This window comes from Procambarus clarkii, chromosome 52 (genome assembly GCF_040958095.1).
Source record: "Procambarus clarkii isolate CNS0578487 chromosome 52, FALCON_Pclarkii_2.0, whole genome shotgun sequence".
Classification (NCBI taxonomy): Eukaryota; Metazoa; Arthropoda; class Malacostraca; order Decapoda; family Cambaridae; genus Procambarus; species Procambarus clarkii.
Genome location: NC_091201.1, coordinates 29075625 through 29103254, shown reverse-complemented (window position 1 = coordinate 29103254; position 27630 = coordinate 29075625). Strand labels below are relative to the sequence as shown.

Below are 27630 nucleotides of genomic sequence, written 5' to 3'. Positions count from 1 at the left end.
TGTGTTGCGTAAGAAAGCAATCGTCAATTAATTCTATAAAATCTTCTGCTTCACTATTCCCTGTTTTGTTCAACCAGTTTATTCCACTAAAATTAAAGTCACCCATGACGTAAATACTGTTAGATCTAGATGCCCTAGATATTTCATCCCATAGATACTTTGCTTCCATTCTGTCTAAATTTGGTGGCCTATATATAACTCCTATTATAATATTATTTGCTTCTTCGTATAATTCTATCCAAATAGTTTCTGTGTGTGGCTCAGTTTTGATTCCCTCTTTGAGACTACATTTCAAATTGTCCCTAACATATATGGCTACTCCCCCTCCTCGTCTAATATATCTATCTGTGTGAAATAGTTTAAATCCATTTATTTGATATTCAGCTAATAGTTCTCTATTTTCTACATTCATCCAATTATTGAATAGAAATTCAATAATTTCTATTACCATCCAAGTGCAAGGTAATGAAGATTGGAAAGGGAGAGAGGAGACTAGGAGGCATCTATACCATAAGAGAAAGGCAACTACAGAAACTGAAGAAAAATAATTGAATGGATATATTCCAAGGCTAACACACCTGGGACACACATAAACTGGATAACATTGGCAGCATACGGGACGCTGGCAAATATAAGAATGTCGTTTAGAAACATAAATCAAGACTCCTGTAATGCAATCTATCCAAAATGTATTAGACTAATCCTGGAATATGCAGCACCGGCATGGAAGCTCCACTTTGTGAGGCATAAAACCAAAATGGAAGAGGTATCTTGAAAAGATCGACTTTGTAGCAAAAAAAAAAAAACATGGATTTAGAAATGAAAAGTCGTGCTTGACAAACTTGATCGAGTTTTATGAAAACTTTACTAAAATAAGATAGGAAAGGGAAGGCTGGGTAGACTGTACTTTTCTAGTCTGTCAAAAAGCATTTGACACCGTTTCCCATGAAAGACAGTTGCACAAGATGGAGAAGCAGGCTGGGATAAATAAGGAAATACTGGACCGGTAAAGGGGGTGAATCTGAAGGACAGGAAGCAGAGTCACAGTCAAAGAGGACGTTACAAGCTGGAGGAATGTAACAAGTGGGTCCCACAAGGCTCTGTCCTGGGACCATCACTGTTACTAATTTGAGTGAACGACCTGTCCGAGGGAGTGAGCTCGGTCATGTCAATGTTTGCAGACGTTGCAAAGCTGATGAGGAATGTGAATACAGATGAGGACTGCGTGAAGTTACAGGAGGACCCTAACAATCTCCTGGCAAGTGATCACACAAATGATTGATGGAATTCAATCCCAACAAATGTAAGGTAATGAAGATGGGAAAGGGAGAGAGCAGACCAGAAGGCACCCACGCCATAATGGGAAGGAAGCTACAAGAATCAGAAAGCGAGAAGGATCTGGGAGTGGATATAATTCCAAAACTAACACCGGAGACACACACAAACAAGATGACATCGGCAGCATATGCGACGCTGGTAAACATATAAACATTGTTTAGAAATCTGAACCAGGACTCCTTCAAGGAACTCTACACACCATTTGATAGACCAATACTGGAATAAGCAGCACCGGCGTGGAATCCGCACCTTATGAAGCACAAAACCAAAATTGAAAAAGTACAAACATTTGCAACAAGACTGGTGCCGGAGCTAAGAGGGTTAAGCTACGAAGACTGGCTAATGGAACTAAATTTCACAACCCTAGAGAATAGAAGGCACAGGTGGAATATGATCACAACATACAAGATGCTGAGGGGAATAGATAAGGTGGACAAGGATAGCCTCTTCAGATTGAGATATAGCAGGACAAGAGGACACAGGTGGAAACTGTAGCGGGCGGTCAGTGCCAAAAATGGTCGTGGGGGTCTGAATATGGCCCTGACACGCTGTTTTCTTTTAAATTATGCCGACCGAGGGTGCCGGTCGGCCGAGCGGACAGTACGCTGGACTTGTGATCCTGTGGTCCTGGGTTCGATCCCAGGCGCCGGCGAGAAACAATGGGCAGAGTTTCTTTCACCCTATGCCCCTGTTACCTAGCAGTAAAATAGGTACCTTGGTATTAGTCAGCTGTCACGGGCTGCTTCCTGGGGGTGGAGGCCTGGTCGAGGACTGGGCCGCGGGGACACTAAAAAGCCTCGAAATCATCTCAAGATAACCTCAAGAAGATAATCTGACCCCGAACAGCCTATGTTCATCCCGTACCCCAGACCATTGCCCCTGCCAGTTTGGGTGAGCTTAGCCCCAAGAGTATGGCTTCCAACTTTGAACAGACAAACAGATGTTCTCTCTTATAGCACGGATATATATAATAAACGAGTTGAAGCGGCGTGTATGATGTTGCAATCAATCATAAGTCACACGTGTTGCAACATTCCCATGTGCACGTCTTCAGTCGCACACAAGAACGCACATGCACACCCAGCAACGGGGAAGGAGGAAGAAATCGTAATGACGGTATGGTGGATGATGTTAAGGTCGCGGGGGAGACATAAATAGGGTGGAGGAGGCAGGAGAAGTATCAGTTCCATCCAAGACTTGAGTCAGCTCACAAGCGGGGTATACTGAGAACCATGGTAAGCTGGCTCCTCCTTCCTCACACACACCTTACTCAATACAAGTTCACACCTTACCTACCTTCTCCCTACAAACTTGATAAAATAAGCCAATAATCTCATAATAAAAGCCCGTAATCTTCAATTACGGGCTTTTCAAGAGCGTGCCACCTCTTGGGTGGCTTGGTCTTCATCAATCTTATCTCCTACTCTTCCATTCGGGCTCACTATAGCCCCTGCTACACGGACATTTCCTTCTCAGTAGCTAAATCTAAAACAACAACATCCCACTCTTGTCAACACTAACCCTTGCCTCAGGGCTGAGGGCCTCAGCGAGGCTCTACACTCGTTACTAATACCTAAACCTCCAATTGGTTTTGTAATGAAGGAATTACAACTCTTCGTCCTGGCTTTGTAATATTAATAATTTATAAGTTAAATATTGGTTAGAACAGTAATTCAACGTAAAACATAATAAATGTTAGATTATCACAGTTAAATAATTGCTAAGGCCGTTTGCAACGAAAATCTAAATTGCATTAAGACAAGTAAGGGACAAGCAGAAGTCGGTACAAGTAATTGCGACTCACCCAAAAGCTAGACAGAGATGTAAGGTGCTGAGCTCTTGCCTCCAGACTGTCCAAATATTACCTTAACAATCGGTCATAATGATGGGGTGTATTTTGTCCGGACGAACTCCCACGCAACCGTCCATCACCTCTCAATAATCTTCTGCCTTTAAAACACAGATGAAGTTTTGTTATTGTTAATCTATTGCTCGACTGTAAGTTGAGGGAAGTTGATGCTCATGTTATTAGTTTAAAGTGTGTTGTGTCGTGTTCTGAATATCCAGAAACACCGGTATTTTGTCTGAGAAATGTTAATGTGGTGAAGCTATTACACCGGAGGAAAGGCTGCGAGGAGCTGGTTTTTGCTAACCAAAAATATTTCGTCTTCCCCTCCTGCTCCTGTCCCACCTGCTGCTGCTCCTGCCCCACCTGCTGCTGCTCCTGCCCCACCTGCTGCTGCTCCTGCCCCACCTGCTGCTGCGCCTGCTCCACCTGTGCGGCGCCACAGTGGAAGGCCGTATTGCTACTGAGCTCCGCGAGTGTTGTCCTGCAGATGGCAGTGGCGCAGAGCGGAGCAGAGAGCTTACCCTTCCACGGATACATTCCCGGAGATAGTGTCAGGTACGTCCTCAGTCTCTTACAACCCCCACCCACCTCTTCCTCTCCCTAACCCCACATATCTTCTCGCCTCCCCGCCGTGTTTACCAACTCCCCCATCAGCCATGTTCCACCCATCACTGCTCATCTCAGCTCCTCCAAGATCTTAATCCTCTACACCCAACTGCCAGTAGTCTCTCTTAACTCCCTTCAGTATCTTCTAATTCCGTTTTATGCCTTCCAGTTGACTCACAAGTAGCTGGATGCTCTTCCGTTTCCTTGAATATCCTGTGACTTCTTTATCTCTGAATATTTTTTGTGACTTCCTCAGGGCCAATGCTCCCAGAGGGGATGGTCAACCCAACGACATCTATCTTCCCTACGAGAAGCCGCCCGTACTCCAAGACGACGAGGTGGTGCTCTACCCCCGTAACATTGAGGGCTTCGGTTTGGAGGAGGGTCAGGACCCCGAGGAACACGTCTATCAGATCCACCAAGCAAGCAAGCTGCAGAACAAGTTCGACAAGCATAGCAAGCACTCACACAACCATAGCAAACGCAGCGGCAAGACACTGACAGCTGCCTCCGCTGGCAGCGAAGTCGGTGAACAGACATTCCCTCAAGCCCTCACCGGCCCCCTGCCAGGACCCAACTATTCCCCTCCTTCCGCTCCTCACTATCCTTTCCCTGCCCCTTCCCCAGGTGCCGGTCACATTACTGGCTACGAAGGATAGGATGCATGCTCTAATACAAAACCTTTTGTAAATCACTATTCTTCCTGCTTAGTCCAGCTGGCGTGTCAGTTCTCAGCGTGCACCTCTCATCCCTGTCACCCCGCATCCATCAGCATCCTGAACGTCAGAGGGATTCAGACCCTTCATCCAACCGAATCATTCTTAGCCTCGCCACCTTCCCTTCAACTATCATACTAAGTATTGTGTCATCCCACGATCATTCCAGGCGCCCAGTTATCTAATTTTTCCCCGACTTTTCCATGAGTCAAATAACCTGAAGTCTAAAGTTCATTCCAGGAATCTATCAATACTCCTAACTCTCACTCTCCTGATCTTTTATCCTACCCTCCATATCCACACCAGGAGTCCTTCACCCTACCTTCAGCAACTCACTCCAAGAGAGCTTCATGCAACCTTCCCCACTGACTTTAAGGATACCTTATCCTACTCTTCACCTACCACTCTACAAGGTAGGTGAAGGGTTGAATAAGGTACACGTCATCCTACACCGCCATTTCAAAGTCAATAGCCCATCCTATTATGCTACTCCCGCTCACCATCACAATAATAATTATCAACTAATTCTTGGTATCGTGTGGTCTCCGTCCTTCTCTCTCCCACCAACTCTTCGTCAGACGACCACTCCATCTCATTCTGGAAGTCGTTCATGCCTGATCTCTCCTTCTAACTGACCTTCCAGCTGCCTTAATGTTGTCTTGTGTCATACATTCACCTCCCGGGTGGAAGGATTCCCACAATGCCGTATCAGGGCATTAAGTCCCATCTTGGGCATTACTAGTAGTTGGGCATTAAAGAGTCCTGCCACACCTTCCTCATTCCTGCCACTGATCCTACGCTTGTAAAGGCCCAGTACCTCCTAGTATCCTATAGAAGAGTCTTGGCCATTACTCACCCTACAGGCATCCTAGGATATGTCCCTCCAGAAGGAATCCATTCTGTATCCTTTGTGCCTGTAGAATCCTTTACCTAACCCTTCAGCAACTTAAATTCTTTAAGCAGTCCTTCAACGTCCCATCCTATAAGCGCTTCTGCAACGAACTCATCCTGCTAGCAATCCTACAGGAACCCTATCTTCCAAGCGAACCTCCACCCCCCATCCTGCAACAATCCTACTAGCAATTGAGCAACGCCTGCATCCCTCAAGCAGTCTTGGACACGTCACATCCACTTCCAACTTATACCACTAGACCTTCTATCCTTCATATCATCCTATATCCCCACCATCCTTCAAACATCCTCCAAAATCCCGCACTCCTGTCCTGGCAGGATCGGCAAGGCCAAGAGATGTCAACAGGACATCGGTTCTGTCCTCGCTATGTGATATTACTTAATGTATTTATAAATGTTGATATATATACCTGTACCTGCACATTCGTGTATAACTGATAGTATTTGATGAATCAAAATGTATGCTGTATTATATACAACAAAACTACCTTTATAAAAATGTTGAGTGTGTTTGGCGCCATGAGTAGTCGAGCTGAGTGAAAGAATTTGCCAGAGGCAATGTTCCTATTTATACAATGTGCACTGATAATGACGAAAACAAAAAATATATATATATATACAAATTATCTTTCGAATCTGTTTTCCTGTTGTCTCACCCACCTCACTGAAGCAGCAGGTCCTGGGTGGTCGTGTTCACCAAGTTTGAGCTAAATGGATGACATTTAGGATGGATGACGGATGACAATGGATGACGTTTCTGCCCGAAACGCTGCGCGTACTAGTGGCTTTACAAGAATGTAAATACTGTACTATCCAATGTATTCTCACAAACCCAATGTACCTTCTTGTATATATATAAATAAATAAATAAATAAATAAATAAACATGTAAGCAGGAAAAAATACATCAATATCAACCCCGTCCTTAAGCTATTCTCATACAAGCGGTTGGGCGGCCGACCTCAAGGCGCATTCATTAATTTTAACGTAGTATTTCAATATCTTTGTTTTTCTAATATCTATTAATAATAGTATGTATTGTAAATTTGTACATAGGTTAGGTGTTCTGTTGGTAATTATTTGTATTTGCGGTATGTGGGGTGAAGCATTTAAAGAATTGCAATTCGAACGTAAGTCGTTTTTATGTTGAGTCTTGAACAAGGCTCGGGGGGAGGGAGGGGGGCGGGGTATGTACTCTGCTCTACGCTTAAATATAACCGCCAGCATAATCTGCCATAGCCTAACCTCACATATTAACATATAAGACAAACTCCTCTAAGCTCTGGGGTACTGAGAAAGAATATAAGTCTCTTACCTCTGTAAATAAATAAACCAGGTAATGAGCCCATAAGGTAAATTTACATCCTTAAAATCTAATGCACAATTCACCGCCTTACCTTAGTGAACCCTTTCATATCTTACTAATGTTTACAGATAAGCTTTCAGTATGACCTACAAGGAAAAAATCTAAGACTTAACTTACATAGAGAGCAGCAGCAGCAACAACACCCTTACCCTATGAGGCTCCATAGACCACTGACGGCAGGGTTGCCAGATCTAAATTGCTGAAAGTAGCAAGCTGACGGTCTAAAAGTAGCGATTTTGTAATTAGAGTAGCCCAATTTTTTTTAGTGAATGATATGGGTTTAAAAGTAATATATTTTGATATATAGAGTACACTACATGATGTTAATTGTTTTATTTATATTATTTCTATTCAAAGAAGAATTCAAAGCGCGGAAGTTCAGCCTGGCCAGGGCCGACAGCAGCCCTTGGGCCCGCCCCGGCAGCATCCAGTCTTCAATTTGGCACCTTTGTGGGACCTTTGTGGCACCTTGGTATAAGCCTAACATATATATATATACACACTGGCTGCCTGTCCCCCCTACACAATGATTTATTATTACCTATTATTTTATCATTTAATTTAAATATTAAATGAAATAATTTATTTAATTATTATAGTAAGTACTTAATAATTTAATAATAAGTAGTAAGTACAGTACATAAAAATAATTAAAAAGTACAGTTTAGTCATAGGAGATTCCTAGATTGGAATTCACTACCAAATTTCGATATATCCAAGTATTTTCTAGTGTGAAATGCTGTTATTATATGTATAAATTGTTGTTTTAATAATATTACGCTTAACCACTTGGGCTGGACGGTAGAGCGACGGTCTCGTTTCCTACAGGTCCGCGTTCAATCCCCGACAGCCCAAAAGGTTGGACAAAATTCCTTTCCCCCGTTCCATCCCAAATCCGTATCCTGATCCCTTCCGAGTGCTATATAGTCGTAATGGCTTGGCACTTTCACTTGATAGTTCCCCCACCCCCCTGAATAATATTACGAGAGCAGTATTTACGGGCTATTCATGCCCGTGCCACCTCTTGGGTGGCTTAATCTTCATCAATCGAGAGCAGTACTTCCGAACCAGACGTGATATGATGATATCCTGAACAGTTGATAAATAAAAGTAATTGCATAACTCCAGTTATCTAATACTTATCATAAATGGTATAAAATCTTATCATAAGCCAAGGGATTTGTAGATCAGTGTTTAAAGGGAATTCGGAAGTAATATTAACACAGCTGATGCCATCTGTCGGCAGAAGAGAACACTATCAACTGGCAGGTCAAAAGTAGCCATAAGATACAGCTTACGCCATCTGTTGACATCAAATTACACTTATAACAAATTACCCTGCAAAATACAACTAGCGCCATCTGTTTTTTTTCCAACGCACTATAAATAGCCAAACAGCAACCCATAAGGCGGGTTGTTGTGCTCGGGTAGGAGGTTCCAAGCTCCGCCCACAGATGGTATGGGGTGCAGAATAAATGGCATATCGTTAGTAGATATTCTTTGTTGACATTCACACAACAGCCAATCACAGGAAGGAATCAGCTGTAGGTGCCAGCCACTTAGTAAATCATCTTAGTTCAGCCCACTAGTCCTGCTTATGGAATTCTGCTTTAACTTTAATTTACCCAAAAAAGTGAAGTGTTAATTATTTAAAGTGTTAATAAAGTGATAATTAAATATTGCAGGATATAACAGATGTTATATAAAAATGGGCTGCATGGCTACCTAACTTGAGACGTTATTATTGGGGGTTGCCGTGACACAAATAATGATACACTGCTCTGCCCTCTTATTCGAGTAAATTATTCAGTTAGATGGAGATTTCTGTCAGGTGCAAAACAGAAATTGTTGTTCTTTTTCACAACAACCTTGTTGTTGTGCACAAGGACCTATTTCTTAGTTTAAATTTTATTCATAAAAGAGTGTTGGTATTCCCCGCAACAGCCAATCACAGGAAGGTATTTCTGGAAGCTCGGCCTCCTTATGGACTCAGCACATCGATCTAGCTCATGACTCTCTGTTTCATCTCTTGTATATACAAACTATGACTTTTTTCGATTACTGTTATAATTAATAATATGAGATATAAAAGTTTTTACACAAAATCTCTAAATTCTGCCATTAAATGGACTTTGTCTGGTATACATACAAACATACACCAATTTATTACCATTCATCCATTATTAATTTCAAATGTAATGTATACTGTCTAGTTTTTTCCTCTCGCCATTAATTGGTGCAATATTTGAAAGTTGTCTATTTATTTATCGATCTATCTATTATCTTGTATTTATATTTACAAGTTTATGTGCTTGGAAGAAAACTCTGCATTGAATTGGGACTAATTTATTAAATAATATTATTTACTATTAATTAATATTTACAATTATTATTAATCACAATTATTTATAGCTTAGTTACTTTCATGTAACTCGCAATCGTACATTCTTAACATTAATAGCCCAAATTAGCACATCTTGCTTTTAAATTAGCCCAAAAAGTAGCAAGTAGCGAAATTAAAAATTTGGGTGCGCGGGGCTCTCAAAAGTAGCCCAATTCGCTATTTGTAGCCCAATCTGGCAACACTGACTGACGGTATTGAGTAATTTGAGTCAACCTGTGGTGGTAGCAAATCAGGTCTACCAACCCTATATATGAATCACCAAAATAATATTGACTTAAACTACAGTTGGCCAACATTGATAAGTAACATAAACTGGTAGCGTAATGGACTAACAATTTCTAGTTTGACTGGTCATTTACACATGCAAGGTAAATAATACACGCTCATAGCATCATGTACAGTTGGCGAAATTTGCACTTGTACGCCTGCCTACAACCCCACACATATGAACACCACAACAAACACCTACATTCCTCTACTCACACCATTAATGATCAATACATGCTGTTTATATATTCTAACAAGAGTATGTAACTTATTGACACTATACATAATTGTATGAAATAAATACCTATACAGCATCAATTTAATTCGAAACCTACTGTAAACCTCAATAGAAAATATAATATGACTTATTGATGTAAAAAATACTCTCAAAGGTTATCCAAAAACTTGGCTATGCCATCTTATCTGATGCAGTTATGGACTAGTGAATTCACGCGGTCAAAACAGTCGTCAATGAATTACTGTTGGAACTAATGCAATTGATCAGTTGCAAGTCGCATGAGAATTCTTTTTCATACATAAGCAGCTATATAGGGGGTGCTTGCTGGCTGCATGGAATCACTTTTGGCCTTTGTTAACGAGTATGGGCTGGGGGTATTGTGCCCATTGTGGGGTGAGTGAGTCCCAACTTCATGTGTTTTACTTTTCTCGGCGGGTTACTTGTTTGGTGGACTGGCTTCGGGGTACCATAGCTACCTTATGCGGGACTCATTTGCAGGTAGATTTTATGTGGTTCTATTTTGTCGTTTCCGAGGGGGAATTGTAGAATTCAAAACACTTAGGGGTGTTGGTGTCAGACTACAATTTTTGTTTGTGGGTTGATGAAAAGAATGTTACGATGTAGCTCAGCTATTGGGGTTCTTGAGGGGATAGTTCGAGGCTGCGTCTCCACTCCTCTACACGATGTGGTCGCTTCCGAAGGTCATTGCTCGGTGGTTCCCGGTGGCTTATGCTGCTGCTGCTGCTGCTCCAGTGTTGTTGGGCTTAGCGGACGGCGGTGTTAATCGTTGTGTTCTTGGCATGTGAGTTCGAGGCTGCATCTCCACTTTTGATTGACTGTGTGTGTTTCTAATCTCCTTTTATTTTGTTTCTTTGTTTGAGTTGGCTGTATGTTTTTTTATGGTACTAGCCTGTTTTCTTTGGTCCGTGAGTCTTTTCTTTTATATTGACATGCAAAAGCATGCTGCATAAATACAAATAAAAGCAGACACAAAAATAAACCAACATCACCATTACAAGTTACAAATGATCAGAACAAAAGTCCCCGAACTAACCCCCACACCAATACATATAAATACATAAATACAAAATAACAGTATGATAAACAGAAACAAAAAGACAATACACAAGTCAGCTCACAACTAACACAAAAACAACACATGGCATAAAACATAACAAGGTACAAACAAACAAATGAACAAAGTAATAGAGGCCTGAGGGGCCCCACAGCAAAAACAGCAAACTAAACACAGCAATAAACCCAGGGCAAATTACAAAAGTGAAAAGGCACCGCCAACACAGACGCATATTTATGTGGAAAATCCCGAACTTGAAACCGCAAACAGTACGCCTCCAAAACGATCCGCTCATCCTCGGAAATCTGACCTCCAGGTGGCGCCCGAGGACGCGACATCAACTCAGGGACCCCAGAGATGAAAGCCTGCACGCTGGGCACCCACACGGTGGACGAGCACCATGGAACCGGCTGCACCCGGACCCCCAGACAGGGGCCCAGACTCCACATCAGCACTCGACACGGCACTTAACACAGCGCCCCCCGACGAGGCGACCTCCCCCTCCAGAAGGGCAACACAGGGGACGACACCACAGAGGCCACACTCACAACGGACTGCACGGCACCATTCACAAGCACAGAGCCTTCCCGGCGAGTATCTTTCTTAAGGACCACCACAAGGTCTCACGCCGCATCAGTTACCACAGGAGGGGGCATCACCTCCCTTGTCGGGGAGCCCACAGCAGGAGACACAGGAAGAGGGAGGAAACAGGAAACCACTCAGAGCACCCCTCCACCAGCAGCCGCATCCTTCGCATGGACATCAGCCACCACTCCAAGTCCACCGGAACATCATCATACACAGTCCCCTCGCCGTCGGAAGACACGCAGCTCACCAAGTCCCCCACATCCGCTCATGTGGAACCATCCGTGGCCATAACATACGAAGAGCGCCGCGAACGCTTACGGTCAGGGCGGAGGTCATCAGATCTCTCCACCTCAACAGAATCCGTCCCCCGAGCGCCGTAGGGAGCCTCGACCTGGCGCGGCCATGCAAAACCTCAGCGGCAGCCACCACCGAGGGGACCGGCCCAAACACAACAGGAGGGCGTGACCCCCACACTCCACCGGCACGGCAGGTAGAAGAAGCAAGCAATCCGAGACGGGAGCCACAGGAGAACGAAGCACATCAGCCGCAGAAGTGGGAGGCGGGGGAAGGTTGACCCGCTGAACCCCACCCACATCGACACCACTTATGGGAGCCGCAGACGACGCAGACGACGACGGAACAGCACCCGGCGCCCGATCCTCACCAACAGCAGACACACCACGTACAAGCACGCCGTCCAAGGGCACACCCACACCCTCCGAAGCCTCGTCAACAACCAGGGGCGGACAATTCTTCTCGCGAAAGAGATTGACGGGGGCGACGACACTCGCGGAGCACCCTGCAGCCACGTGGCCCAACAATCTACAACGAAAGCACGTCCTCGGCTGCCGGGCATAATACAAACGGATGTAGTGTCTCATGAGCCTGACAGAGGAAGAGATGTCAGTAAGAAGCCTCATTTCTAGCATCCGGATGGCGTTGAAAACTCCCCGTAAGCGACCGGAGGAGAGAACATTCCTCCACACAGCCACCACCTTCCCGAACTGCCCGTATGTTACTTCAACAACTCCTCCGGGAACTCAGTCGGGGCCCCGTGAGCTGGACGTCCACTTTTCCATGTCCTGCTGTTGGGTGGTGTCCAATGTTGCCATGAATTTTTCCTTGCTATTGTGCTGTCTTGCCCCCTTGGTATATGGAGCCTTCAGTGTGCGTGTGTTTCTGTTGCAAACACACATGGCAAAGTTCGGAGATGTCTCCCCTCCTTGCTAGCCCTTGCTAGCTACGACTGAGCTATCTATGTATTGTATGCATTATGCAGTTCTGACCTTGGAATATGTTCCTTCCGGTCTTTCTTTCAGAGGAAAGAGGTATACCTCTTTCCTCTGACCGTGGTCAGTTGTATTGTTATGTTTTAATGCGCTTGGTGTATACTTCTTTTTTGTTGAATTTCCTTTGTTGGGCCTTATTAGATTTTTGGTTGTTCCTAGTATTGTTTAATCATTTTGGGAGGTGGTAACGGCCTCCGACTGTTGAGGTCCCTTGTGTGTATTATTATTTCTTATGTTTTTTTCCGGATTTTCTGTCATGTGGAACTGGCGATCTGTATTTGCAGATCAGATAAGAACTCTTATCTGTGGTCCACTTGGGTGGATTGGTGTACATATTGGACGCGTCTATACGCTGTGTGTAGGTATTTGCGTGGTGTAAATTATGTTTTATGTGGTTATGTATTGGGGTGGTGCACTGTTTCTTGCACTGTATCTTGTATTCACCTAGTTGTATTCATCTAGTTGTGCTTGCGGGGGGTCTTTCGGCCCGCCTCTCAACTGTCAGTCAATCAACTGTTATTAATTTTTCACACACACACACACACACACACACACACACACACACACACACACACACACACACACACACACACACACACACACACACACAACTTTCTAAGCCAGCATACCAAAGAACCAACAAGAATGAGAGGAGAAGATGAACCAGCAATGCTTGATTTGATATTTACCCTAAATGAATGGGATATAAGGGAAGTTAAGATGGAAGCGCCCTTGGGAATGAGTGACCACAGTGTATTGAGCTTTGAGTACCTGGTAGAGCTAGGACTTATCTCCCCCCAAAAAGAACTAGGAATCAAAAGGCTGGCATACCGAAAGGGGAATTATGAACAGATGAGAAGTTTCCTAAGTGAAATACCTTGGGACACAGACCTCAGAGACAAGTCTGTACAGGGTATGATGGACTATGTTACCCAAAAGTGTCAGGAGGCAGTAAACAGGTTCATCCCGGCCCAAAGGGAAAAATCCGAGAAGCAACAGAAGAATCCATGGTATAATAGGGCATGTATGGAAGCGAAGAAACTGAACAAAAAGGCGTGGAGGAACTTCCGGAATAACAGAACACCAGAAAGCAGGGAGAGATACCAGAGAACCAGGAATGAGTACGTCAGGGTGAGAAGAGAAGCAGAGAAAAATTTTGAAAATGATATAGCAAACAAAGCCAAGACCGAACCAAAGCTACTCCACAGTCACATCAGAAGGAAAACAACAGTGAAAGAACAGGTATTGAAACTTAGAACAGGCGAGGACAGGTATACAGAGAATGACAGAGAGGTGTGTGAGGAACTCAACAAGAGGTTCCAGGAGGTCTTCACAATAGAACAGGGTGAGGTCACTGTGCTAGGAGAAAGGGAGGTAAACCAGGCGGCCTTGGAGGAGTTCGAAATTACGAGAGAGGAGGTCAAGAGACACCTGCTGGATCTGGATGTTAGAAAGGCGGTTGGTCCAGATGGGATCTCACCATGGGTACTGAAAGAGTGTGCAGAGGCACTTTGCTTGCCACTCTCCATAGTGTATAGTAAATCACTAGAGACGGGAGACCTACCAGAAATATGGAAGACGGCGAATGTGGTCCCAATATACAAAAAGGGCGACAGACAAGAGGCACTGAACTACAGGCCAGTGTCCTTGACTTGTATACCATGCAAGGTGATGGAGAAGATCGTGAGAAAAAACCTGGTAACACACCTGGAGAGAAGGGACTTCGTGACAAATCGCCAACATGGATTCAGGGAGGGTAAATCTTGCCTTACAGGCTTGATAGAATTCTACGATCAGGTGACACAGATTAAGCAAGAAAGAGAGGGCTGGGCGGACTGCATTTTCTTGGATTGTCGGAAAGCCTTTGACACAGTACCGCATAAGAGGCTGGTACATAAGCTGGAGAGACAGGCAGGTGTAGCTGGTAAGGTGCTCCAGTGGATAAGGGAGTATCTAAGCAATAGGAAGCAGAGAGTTACGGTGAGGGGTGAGACCTCCGATTGGCGTGAAGTCACCAGTGGAGTCCCACAGGGCTCTGTACTCGGTCCTATCTTGTTTCTGATATATGTAAATGATCTCCCGGAGGGTATCGATTCATTTCTCTCAATGTTTGCGGACGATGCTAAAATTATGAGAAGGATTAAAACAGAAGAGGACTGTTTGAGGCTTCAAGAAGACCTAGACAAGCTGAAGGAATGGTCGAACAAATGGTTGTTAGAGTTTAACCCAACCAAATGTAATGTAATGAAGATAGGTGTAGGGAGCAGGAGGCCAGATACAAGGTATCATCTGGGAGAGGAAATTCTTCAGGAGTCAGAGAAGGAAAAAGACTTGGGGGTTGATATCACGCCAGACCTGTCTCCTGCAGCACATATCAAGCGGATAACATCAGCGGCATATGCCAGGCTGGCCAACATACGAACGGCATTCAGAAACTTGTGTAAAGAATCATTCAGAACTTTGTATACCACATATGTCAGGCCAATCCTGGAGTATGCAGCCCCAGCATGGAGTCCATATCTAGTCAAGGATAAGACTAAACTGGAAAAGGTGCAAAGGTTTGCCACCAGACTAGTACCCGAGCTGAGAGGTATGAGCTACGAGGAGAGACTACGGGAATTAAACCTCACTTCGCTGGAAGACAGAAGAGTTAGGGGGGACATGATCACCACATTCAAGATTCTGAAGGGGATTGATAGGGTAGATAAAGACAGTCTATTTAACACAAGGGGAACACGCACAAGGGGACACAGGTGGAAACTGAGTGCCCAAATGAGCCACAGAGATATTAGAAGGAACTTTTTTAGTGTCAGAGTGGTTGACAAATGGAATGCATTAGGGGGTGATGTGGTGGAGGCTCACTCCATACACAGTTTCAAGTGTAGATATGACAGAGCCCGATAGGCTCAGGAATCTGTACACCTGTTGATTGACGGTTGAGAGGCGGGACCAAAGAGCCAGAGCTCAACCCCCGCAAACACAACTAGGTGAGTACAACTAGGTGAGTACACACACACACACACACACACACACACACACACACACACACACACACACACACACACACACACACACACACACACACACACACACGAGGAGAGGTTAGAGGCATTAAATATGCCAAAACTAGAAGATAGAAGAGAAAGAGGAGATATGATCACTTCGTACAAAATAGTAACAGGAATTGATAAAATTGATAGGGAAGATTTCCTGAGACCTAGAACTTCAAGAACAAGAGGTCATCGATTTAAACTAACTAAACAAAGATGCCGAAGAAATATAAGAAAATTCACTTTTGCAAACAGAGTGGTAGACGGTTGGAACAAATTAGGTGAGAAGGTGGTGGAGGCCAAAACCGTCAGTAGTTTCAAAGCGTTATATGACAAAGAGACGGGTAGACGGAACATCGCGAGCGTAGCTCTCAGCCTGTAACTACACTTAGGTAATTACACTTAGGTAATTACACACACACACACACACACACACCCAGGAAGTAACAGCGGTCTGACTCACAGGTACCTATTTACTGCTAGGTAACAGGGGAATCAGGGTGTTCAGAGAATCAGAAACAAACCATTGTTTCTCGCCGGCGCCGGGAATCGAACCCGGGCCACAGGATTACGTGCCCAGTGTGCTATCCACACAGCCACCGGCGCCTCACCTGTGGTGCTCGTGTACAGCAATGTTACTTTGGTAACTTTACTTTTATTTGTATACATATGTTGTTTAATATAATAAAGAAAATAAAACTAGAGTCTCTTTCAAAGAATGAGGTGGCGGAAGTGGTTATGGGAGTGTATGAACGGGCTGAGTATGAAGCGGGATGTTATAAGGACATCTTGGGGGAGGGAGGAACCTTCGACAAGCCCCCGGCTTCCTGTACTCGTCGAGGCCACTAGTGTTAGTGGCTCTCAGGTAAAATCGGGTAAATATGAGACGCCGGAGTTTTGGAATCTTCAGAGAGTGTCCACTAGTTATATGAAGCCGGGCGGTAACTACAAGGCCTGCCGGCGACCGGAAACTGTAACCAGAAATGATCTTGAAAGCAACTGCACAAAGCTTTTGTGTGTAGAGGGCCAGAGGGCGTGTCACCCTGGTGATGGGTCCGTGGCGCCACTGGTCACAGCCGCCCAGTACTGCTCACAGATCACAAGTGTCTAGGTCCCACTCGCTTGAGTCAAACTCCCATCTCCAGATCCACATATGTACCCGACAAAATTAATTACTTATTTCATTTGCATTGGTTTTCATGGCAAACTTTGTTATAAAAACTTGGAATGTAGCTATTGTTGTGAATCACAATAATTCTTCATTAAGGCAGGGGCCCAGGAGCTGGAGCCTCGTGTAGCCTTCGAACTTCATCGGGTTAGATGGGGAAGCCATGCAAATTTGGTACCCTTATTTATATATATGTAAACATATTAATCAATATAAGTGAGTTTATTGCGGCATGTGTTATGTTGCAATGAATCATAATTCAAACTTGTTGCAACTTTCTCGTGAGCACGTCACCACCCACACACAAGAATGCACGCGTACACAGCAACAGGGAAGGAAGAAGAAATCGTAATGATCATATCCTCGAAGCAGTTAAGGTCGCGGGATAGACATAAATAGGGTGGAGGAGGCAGGAGAAGTATCAGTTCCATCCAAGACTTCAGTCAGCTCACAAGCGGGGTATACTGAGAACCATGGTAAGCTGGCTCCTCCTTCCTCACACACACCTTACTCACTATAAGTTCACACCTTGCCTACCTCCTTCCTGCGAACTTGATAAAATGAGCCAATAATCTCATAATAAAAGCCCGTAATCTCCAATTACGGACTTTTCAAGAGCGTGCCACCTCTTGGGTGGCTTGGTTTTCATCAATCGTATCTCCTACTCTTCCATTCGGGCTCACTATAGCCCCTGCTACATGGACATTTCCTTCTGAGTAGCTAAATCTAAAACAACATCCCACTCTTGTCAACACTAACCCTTGCCTCAGGGCTGAGGTTCTCAGCGAGGCTCTACATTCACTGCTAATACCTAAAGCTCCAATTGGTTTTGTAGTAAAGGAATTATAACATGTTCATCCTGGCCTTGTAATATTAATAATTTATGTTAAATATTTGTTAGTGCAGTAATTAAACGTAAAATATTATAACTGGTAAATTATCACAGTTAAATTATTGCTAAGACTTTTGCAACAAGAATCTAAATTGTATTAGGTCAAGTAAGGGACAATCTGAAGTCACTACAGGTATTTGTTCCTCACCCAAAAGCTATACAGAGCTGTAGGGGCCGAGCTTTTGCCTCCAGACTGTCCAAATATTATCTTAACAATCGGTCATAATGATGGGTGTATTTTGTCCAGACGAACTCCCACGCAACCGTCCATCACCTCTCAATAATCTTCTGCCTTTAAAACACAGATGAAGTTTTGTTATTGTTAATCTATTGCTCGACTGTAAGTTGAGGGAAGTTGATGCTCTTGTTAGAAGTTTAGAGTGTGTTGTGTCGTGTTCTGAATATCCAGAAACACTGGTATTTTGTCTGAGAAATGTTAATGTGATGAAGCTATTACACCGGAGGACACGCTGTGAGAAGCTGGTTTTGGCTAACCGAAAATGTTTCGTTTCTCCGCCTCCTGCTCCTGCCCCACCTGCTGATGCTCTTACTGCTGCTGCTCCTGTCCCACCTGTGTGGCGCCACAGTGGAAGGCCGTATTGCTACTGAGCTCCGCGAGTGTTGTCCTGCAGATGGCAGTGGCACAGAGCGGAGCAGAGAGCTTACCCTTCCACGGATACATTCCCGGAGATAGTGTCAGGTACGTCCTCAGTCTCTTACAACCCCCACCCACCTCTTCCTCTCCCTAACCCCACATATCTTCTCGCCTCGCCACCGTGCTTACCAACTCCCCCATCAGCCATGTTCCACCCATCGCTGCTCATCTCAGCTCCTCCAAGATCTTGATCCTCTACATCCAACTGCCAGTAGTCTCTCTCTTAGTTCACTCTAGTTCCTTCTAATTCCAACTGCCTAAGAAACATTCCTGGTAACTGAAAGACCTTCCGTTTCCCTGTAGGTTCTTCCAACTTATTTTAGTTCCTTCCCAAGTCCCCATAGACATTTGAACTTTCCATAGAGCTTTCCTACCCTCTACTGAACGTTCTAACTCATTCAGATATCTACTTCTCCAGTTAACTTCCCATTGATCATCCTAATTCCTTGTACATCTTTCGATCTTCCTCTAATTCTTCTAAATTGTTCACGGTTCCCTTCAACTTCGTTTTAGTCAATTCAAAATTTTTAGTTTTCAAAATTCATTTTTATTATTCTAATTTTTTTGCAGATCCTTATCAACTCTTTTTTCATCTTCTAACAAAATAAGCCTTTCCAACTTCGCATCAATCTCATGTTTCCCGTAAACCCTTCTGGTTACCTGTGAATCCGTCCACTTTCTTACAGACGTTCCTATGTTTTGCGAACACTATCACCTCGTTCTTTTGTCTGTTTATTAACAAGTTTAGACGTCTTCTGCTGTAATGTTTATGAAGCAGCAGAGAAATGTATTTATAATATATATAATTTGTATTATTGTGAGCTTGTACAGCTAGTTCAATCTTAAGTAAATTAAAGTGGTAGTAGTCGGAGGCTTGGATGTAAAGCTGAGACCCATGTGGTGCCGGGGATCGAAATCTTTATGCCTTCCTCAGGGCGAATGCTCCCAGAGGGGATGGTCAACCCAACGACATCTATCTCGCCTACGAGAAGCCGCCCGTACTCCAAGACGACGAGGTGGTGCTCTATCCCCGTAACTCTGACAGCTTCGGTTCGGAGGATGGTCAGGACCCCGAGGAACACGTCTATCAGATCCACAAATCAAGCAAGCTGCAGAACAAGTTCGACAAGCATAGCAAGCACTCACACAACCATAGCAAACGCAGCGGCAAGACACTGACAGCTGCCTCCGCTGGCAGCGAAGTCGGTGATCAGACGTTCCCGCAAGCCCTCACCGGTCCCCTGCCAGGACCCAACTATTCCCCTCCTTCCGCTCCTCACTATCCTTTCCCTGCCCCTTCCCCAGGCGGCTATCACATTCCTGGCTACCAGGGATAAGGGACACGCTCTCGCATCTCCATGTTCACCTTTTGTGTGGACGGACTTCCAAAATGCTTTGTCAGGGCATTAAGCCCCATCCTGGGTATTATTTGTTAGGCATTGAAGGATGCTGCCACCATCCTCCTCATTCCCGTCGCTGATCCTACATCTGTCGCATCTCGGCACCTGTTGATATCCTATAGAAGTGTCTTGGACATTTCTCAATATATAGGACTTCAGTCTGAAGCTATATTTTCCTCAGGGTATACCTGTGGTATCCTTCCGCTTCAGTGAACTTTGCAACAGCTTCAAACCATTAAATACTTCCTACAATCACATCCTCATAAAACAATCCTTCAACGACCCCGTTCTTTAAGCACTTCCGGAACGAATCCATCCTGCTGCCAATCCTACCGTAACCCTTCATCCTATCCACACTTAGTCCTTCAAGTAATCTTGCATATGTCTCATCCTTCAAGGCCACCGTCATCCTATCTCCCACGCCAGTTAATCCCACGAGACCTGCTATCCTTCATATCATCCTATATCACCATCATCCTTCAAATATCCTTCAAAATCCCGCACTCCTGTCCTGGCAGGATCGGCAAGGCCAAGAGATGTTAACAGGACATCAGTTTTGTCCTTACTATGTGATATATTACTTAAAGTATTTATAAATGTTGAATATACCTGTACCTGCACATTCGTGTATGACTGATAGTATTTGATGAATCAAAATGTATGCTGTATTATATACAACAAAACTACCTTAATAAAAATGTTGAGTGTGTTTGGCGCCATGAGTAGTCGAGCTGAGTGAAAGAATTTGCCAGAGGCAATGTTCGTATTTATACAATATGCACTGATAATAACAAAAACAAAATATATATATACAATTTATCCTTCGTATTTGTTTTCCTGTTGTCTCTCCCACCACACTTAAGCAGCAGCTAGGTCCTGGTGGTCGGGTTTAGCACGTTTGAGCTAAATGGTTGACATGTTAGCGGAGAAAAGTCATATTTCCTACTTTTCCCAAACCTATCACGTTCGAAGTTGTGACCCAAAACGTGTGTGTGTGTATGTATATTGTTTAGGCTTGTATCGAAGTCTCCACAAGGTCAAAGACCCCCCCCCCCCAGGTTTCAACCCCACAACAGTTGCCTTACTCCCGGGTAGCTATTTACTGTAAGGTGAACAGAGGCGTTAGGTGAAAAAAATGTACCCAACCAGATCTGCACCGTCAGGGGATCGAACCTGGTATCCTCGATTTTAAGTCGAGAACGTAGACCACTGTACTTCAGAAAAAAATATACATATATATATATATATATGCAGAGCACAGAAAAAGCCAATTCGTGTTTCTTTGTCTTAGAAATATGGCTGGCGCATTAGCAGCATCACTAAATCAGAGTTCAAATTCTCTATAGTCATCCCGAGTTGGTACTACGACGGTCGTCTTAGTCGTCGTCATCTTTGTCGTCACTTTGGGTAGTCGGAGACCGGAGACTTCGCCTCCTACCGGTTTATTTTTGTTCTTATAGAGACTTAGACCATATTCAGGTAAATTGTAGGGTCACTCAGGCAATTATTATCTTTTCAATTATACAGCAATGATTTTGTATAGCCAGTTAAAAATTACTACTATAGGACAGACTGTTGAACATTATAATAGTGAATACCCAATTATCAATGTGTTTTTAGACCAAATGACATAAGATGCCGACTATTTGATTCACTCTGGAACTAGGCTATTATATCCTCATGAACAATAAGTGGACCTTTGGCAGGCTGCCGGCTTCCTGTCCCTGTCGAGGCCGCTAGAGAGATGGTGGTCTTCAGGTAAATTCAGGCACAATACGGGACGAGCTAATATAGATTCGACTCACATACATACCAGATATGACTAAAGTATGGAGGGAGATGAGGATATTAGGTGATCCTACACTGTAATCCCCTCGTATAGCCTAGTGTTGCCTACCTACAGCAAGCTTGCTAATACAAATTCAGGCTTGAAACTTTATTCCGCCAATATATCTTAGAGTTGATAGAAAGCTATGTGTCACTTGGTATTCATACATTGTACTGAGATTGTAGTTATATAAAACCTCTACTCGCCCCCAGTGCTCTGAACCAACAGAGGGAAGGTGCATGGGGACGTACCCACCCGCCTGTGTGAGATAAGCGTACAGCGTATTTATTTGACGGCGTATTTATTACGGGCTACTCAAACCCGTGCCACCTCTTGGGTGTCTTAATTTTCATCAATTAATCGGCGTATTTAGGGTGCCATGAGGCACCCTAAATACCCTGGCAACACACACTAGTCGGGGGAGCGATCTTGAGTTTGTGTAGAGTGCTATTTTTAAGAAGTCTACTAAACTGACGAGTTTTCGTACTTTTCAAAACAGAACCTAACTTTCAGAATTATATAATAAAGTTTTACGATAGTATCAATGTTAATTAAGACCTTACTATCGTAGTTGAATATATTAAACATGACAGAACGGGTTAATTAGATAAATAATTTTAGCAGGACTCTTCTCTATATTTCTAATAGTCTTCTTACTTGAGAAAGAAGTTGAAAAATTAACTCTTCAAAGTTCATTTGACGGTTTTATATGGCCTGACGTCATATAAAACTGTAGGTAAGTTGTCGACATATTCCCGCAAGTACCTGATATTGAGCACTTGCTACAATTTAAGGATGCATTCGAGCGAAGATCCCTGATAATAAGTTCCACTTACCAGATGGAGAAGGAAACTTTCTTACCTAATGTAAGAAAGGCAGCTTACATCAAGTAAGCTGCCTTTCCTGATGTAACAGTCTCTAAGAGAAATGATACATGGCTTTCTCACTACTACCAATATAGAGATGTGCCTTGCTAGTAGTGAGCGTCCTGACAGGTACCAGCGAAGTGTTGTCGACGCCTGTCATCCCTGCTCACACACAGCTCCAGTTAGAAGCACGTTGATGAGGAACTCAGTGGAGCAAGGATAAGCTAACGAATATGGATGAAACGGCCAAAACTACAGTATTTGCCCCACTGCTATATTGAACTATTCTACAGGAACTTCTTTCCATGGCTCACAAACTGGAGGAAAGAATCCTGAAAGACATTAATGATAGAAACGTGAATCCTACCAATACCAACCGGAAGACACAGTTGACATTCTTCCACAAGAGCAAGAAGACCACCAACTTGCTCATGAAGAACACTCCCGACACCAAGGGAAATGTCTTTATTTAAAGAGACAAATGTTATCAATGCCTTCACAAGCCCACTTGCGGTCTGTCAGCCCCAACGATCTCAATATATAGGCATGACAACATCTCTTCCAAGGTGCCTAACAGTGCACTAACAACAAGGCTCCATCAAAGAACAAATAATTTATATACACAACCAGATCATTATATTTTACTTATATATACAAGAGACCGTACTTTCTTATAAAGTCACTGGCACGCATAGCGTTTCGGGAAGGTCCTAAATTCTAATTTTCACTGAATCACCAGAGATATCGTAACCAATAACACCGAAAAATCCAGATACAACGACAATGGAAGATTAGAGATCGGCGACGCGCTAGGTATCAAACCATCTCAACCATGACTAGTAACCAAACCTAACAGTTAGTTCACACTCAGGTACGTTCAGCCATCTTCAGGACCAAAACAACATATTCAGTACATTTATTTATTTATTTATTTATTTATTTATTTATTTATTTATCCAGTACATACTACCCCAGCCAACATAAGAACACAAGAACTGCAGAAGGCCTACGACTTGTTGAGATGGCGAGAAAGTCATCAATAGGGCGAGGCTTGGAGTGCACGGATACTGCCGGTGGTTGGTGCGTTCGTCCCTTGACAACACGGCCGACTCCCTAAGTCGTTATTTGTTTGCCATTCTGTGTGAGCTCCATATTAATATTCACGCTGGCCATCTCACATACTGATGTGGTCATGCAACCTTCAGGAGTACATGTCACTCTCCACCATGCGATGTATTTAGTCTGTACTGCAACTATATAATTACACAAATAAAGAAGATGGAACCAAGGTATTGGTTTCACAAAGGTAGTCCTAGTTTACATGGGCATATTGCCAACTAACGTGGTTGGCGAATTTCTGTTACATATATTTAATATGATTATGGTGTATTTTTTTTATTATGAGATAATTTTCTATCACACAACTTAATACATTTAATACACACCACTGTTAATCTGCTTTGTGTTCTGTCAGTTAAGAGACTTTTGGACATTTATAGCTAGATATATTTTTCATATTTTAAGAGAATGTTTGACACGAACTCTGCCATATAAACTAAGGCTTAAACACGTTGTCTATTTTAACCAAATATGAAATAAAATAATAATTAGTAAGCTAACATACCAAAAACCCTCTCAAAAACCCTCAAACTTGGACGTCAGCCAAGTATCATCAGATAATATTCAGTTTAATAATGCAGACTTCTCTTGTGCATGGGTATCTTTTCAATCTGGAAAGGATTTAAACGCGATAATAGGACATTTAGGAAATGTTCAGTGAAAACAAATTGCATCTAGGGTTATTATTTACTGAACAACAATGGCACGAGTAGTTAGCGTGTTTGAAAGTTGGCGGGCGTGCGGGGGAGCCACCTGGCGGCGACCCGCCTCTCCACCAGATGACGTAAACAAACACACGTCAGTTGACACCAAAATGGCAGAGAATGGACCGTCCAAGAGCGATATTGAGTCTGTCTTTAAGCGACTCAGAGCAATACCCACAAATAAAGTAAGTTTTACACGTCGTGACTTGTCATTCTGTTCGTAGCGTCTTGTCTCTGGGTAATTTTTTGTTTGTTTATTATCTTATCCTTCCCGGCATAGATGTCTTGTAGTGCGAAGGAAGACTTGTGTGTTTCAAGTCAGAGCAAAATGAATTACACCTGTTGGCCTGGCTGTGAGGCTCATTATGATGGTGAGACTTTATGTATGAGGAGAATGATGTCGTGGATCCATGAGAAGGCTGGAGCTCTTGAGAACCAGTGACAGACTATAGAACCGGGAAACCAGTGATTTTATTAAATCAACATCAGGTATCTTTAACACTAATCTGTACATTAACGTGTTATTTAGACCAAAAAATATTACTCGTTGGTCCTTACAGTGAAGTTTAATCGATATGGAGAAGAATTTATGAATTTAGAAAATGGGTGGTGATTAAATAGTGAAACAGCTGGTGTTGCGTGTTTGGTGAGTTGTTTGTGTAAAACTTTGGTTTATGAGATTGGGGAAGTGACAGGTAATTGTGATGATACGTGATGGTTTATAGGTGTTTGGTACAGAGATGGTTTTCCTTCACAAAGATCATAATGCTGAAATTTATGAATAGGTACTAATTGTTTCCAATTGTGCTATTGTCTTGGGCTGTCTTCTCTTCGTGGGGTAAAATAATCGTAAACACACTAACTAGTCTTGGCCTGAATTAATCAAAGTGCTCATGATTGTTTTAAAATGTTCAGTGGAGGAAGACATTGTCTTCATTCACTGAACTCTTAAAGCAAGGCAAACAAAAGAACCATGCCATAGACTAAATATATTTTCATCATTCCAACATTTTAAAGCTTATAGGTACTCGCGAATTTACTTCTGTAGTGTAATTTGTGTAAATTATTCCTCTTGTATACATTTTGAAAAGCCAAATAAAATCCTACTTACATTTTTTCTAGTTACAGTACATGTTCAGGACTCTTTTTAAAATCAATTGTTTTGATTTATGTGCACTGGCATATATTATTGTAATTCATACATTTGTACAGTTGTCATTGTTGCTATTTTTTTCTCTACATTCAGCACTTAAGATTGCAAATATTATTCGAGCTTTAAGAAACGGTCTTAAAATTTAATGTATTAAATTGCTACAGTATCTATGTATAGTATGAAAAACTAAAGTTGACATTATGCAAGTGTCATGGCAATGCTATGTTAAAATAGGTTATACAGGTGGAATTAATGCCTTAACAATGTACCCATCTAAAATTACTTGACAATACAATCTAGTTCACAATACAGAAACCGTGGGGAAACATACAGGGTCACATTTTGTTTGAAAATCAATAACTAATTTACCATGCTCTGGGCAGAAGAGTTTTAACCTCACCAGAGATTCAACATAATATGGACAAGTCCAAAGCAATTTTAGAACAGTACCTGTTTCACAGGTATACACACAGGATGACCAATCCACATGTCAGTAAATGAAGAAATGGCAATGCTTCAGCCTGTCTTGGACCCTGTCAAGTTGTATTGTTACTAGATTGACAACACGATCTAGTTCACAATACAGCAACCACAGGAATCAATTATCAAGTCATCACGTGATTTGATAATGGTCCAGGATGGATCAAAACGGACATTTTTTAATTTTCCTTCATGTGGTTTAGTCATCATATCTTAACCACGTTATTGTGACTCATCATATACACACATAATTATGATAGGCAAGAATATTATAAGGTAGATAGGCAATAATTGGTGATTGCATGTAGCAGATGTTGAGCCACTTGTCAGAGGGACTTGAAACAGGCAGTGTGTGGTGAAGTGGCACAAGTTGAACTGTCTTCACATGGATGTTCTAAGTAGTAGTGACCTATAGTCCTGGACTGAATGATGCATGTAGCTGATATGCAGGTTGTGTAACTATCCAGGTATGTTTGCAATAGACCCACAGAAAACGGCTCCTATTATCTTTAAAGTGTATCAGCTCCAACTGTAATGTAGGATTAATCTTTGTGGTTGGAGTGAGTGTAGCTCTATCGTCTGCTTGATATATTAAGTGTCATGGCCAAAGTCAGTTTGGTATAACCGTGTGGTATGAAGCTGGTACTGAGAATGACACGGTAAACGTGAGCACGGATCTGGCCTTATGGTACCTCACTGAATCATAATAATTTCCCATTAAAAGCTTAGATGTCATTGGTGTGCATGCGTTGTGTACGTGTATATATATAAAGACCAATCCCACACTGGGTATTAGTGAAAGAGGAAAACACATTGGCAGCAGCCTTTTCTTAAAATTTATAGCTTTCTCAAGGGTTACCAGATCCACTTTGATTAACGCAGTATTTTAAGGTGAAGATTATACTAGCGTTTCCTTAAATTGTGAATATTTAGACACTACAGTACATCTAATAATTTCAAAACCGAGGAAAGGGTGTACTGTACAATATACTGAATGGTTGTCGATATTTTAAGTACAATATACTGATTTACATAAGTTCGTGATTTACACAAGTTGCTTCATCACTGCAGGAGTAATAAGTGAGGAGAGAAAATCCTCCTTTCAATAGGTTAAGTCAGGGTTGGGGTTAGGTTTTGTATTTAAGCCTAGATAGGCAGTATGGTTAGTCATGTTTACTTGTTTACACAAAGGGCTGGAATAGTGAAGCACATCTTGAGCTACATTTTTGAGCATTATAAGGTGATATAAGGACAACTACATCTTGCCTTGTTGCTAATAAGTGTGTGTGTAATTTAGATTTGAGCATATCTTAAATGATTGACTTGTATTATTAAAGGTTAAGATGAAACATTACCTGTGTTAGTGAGACCAAATATTAGAAATGTTTTTTGCATAAAGGGTACTATGTTTGTCCCCTCAATTGGAGATTTGTTCAATCTGCTAATTCATTTAATTTTCCTGAATAGACTCGTCCTCCAGTTTGTTCCAGTACGTAGTGATAGACCACCAGTAAATCACTTTTTGTACTATTGTTTTATAGGGTCTTGAAAAAATAAAGCTGAAAAATTAAACTTAAATATTCATGGGCCTAGCAATAAAGGCTCATGCATGTACTATATTAGGCCTAAGACAGCACGTATTAGACCTAGGATTGTCATGAGAGGTTA

At 42.7% G+C, this 27630-nt stretch overlaps 3 protein-coding genes across 7 annotated transcripts in view; all 3 read left to right on the top strand.

The window, feature by feature from the left end:
- The first annotated feature begins 2516 nt into the window (after positions 1-2516).
- On the top strand, positions 2517-6047 carry LOC123763602 (uncharacterized). The gene is made up of 3 exons (XM_045750818.1): positions 2517-2573; positions 3630-3742; positions 4050-6047. The coding sequence occupies exons 1-3, from the start codon at positions 2571-2573 to the stop codon at positions 4450-4452; spliced, it is 519 nt and encodes a 172-aa protein (XP_045606774.1). The 5' UTR covers positions 2517-2570; the 3' UTR covers positions 4453-6047.
- Positions 6048-17291: 11244 nt separating this feature from the next.
- On the top strand, positions 17292-20631 carry LOC123763603 (uncharacterized). Its single transcript, XM_045750819.2, has 3 exons — positions 17292-17341; positions 18345-18457; positions 19347-20631. Exons 1-3 carry the CDS (start codon positions 17339-17341, stop codon positions 19747-19749), a joined length of 519 nt encoding a protein of 172 aa, XP_045606775.1. The 5' UTR covers positions 17292-17338; the 3' UTR covers positions 19750-20631.
- Positions 20632-24359: 3728 nt separating this feature from the next.
- Positions 24360-27630, top strand: part of ArfGAP3 (ADP-ribosylation factor GTPase activating protein 3) — a 41428-nt gene continuing 38157 nt past the window's right edge. For all 5 annotated transcript variants that reach the window (XR_011222727.1, XM_045750816.2, XM_069304583.1 and 2 more), the window contains exon 1: positions 24360-24514. Coding sequence is in view for 4 of the 5 variants with exons in the window: in XM_045750816.2 (XP_045606772.1) it covers positions 24440-24514 (75 nt within the window). In the remaining variant the exon portion in view is untranslated. The remainder of the gene's footprint in view (positions 24515-27630) is intronic.

Bases quoted from the DNA above. Each gene is read 5' to 3' on its own strand.
- LOC123763603 (XM_045750819.2), top strand. The intron at 18,458-19,346 runs GTACGTCCTCAG...TGCCTTCCTCAG, and splicing joins ATTCCCGGAGATAGTGTCAG to GGCGAATGCTCCCAGAGGGG.
- LOC123763602 (XM_045750818.1), top strand. The intron at 3,743-4,049 runs GTACGTCCTCAG...TGACTTCCTCAG, and splicing joins ATTCCCGGAGATAGTGTCAG to GGCCAATGCTCCCAGAGGGG.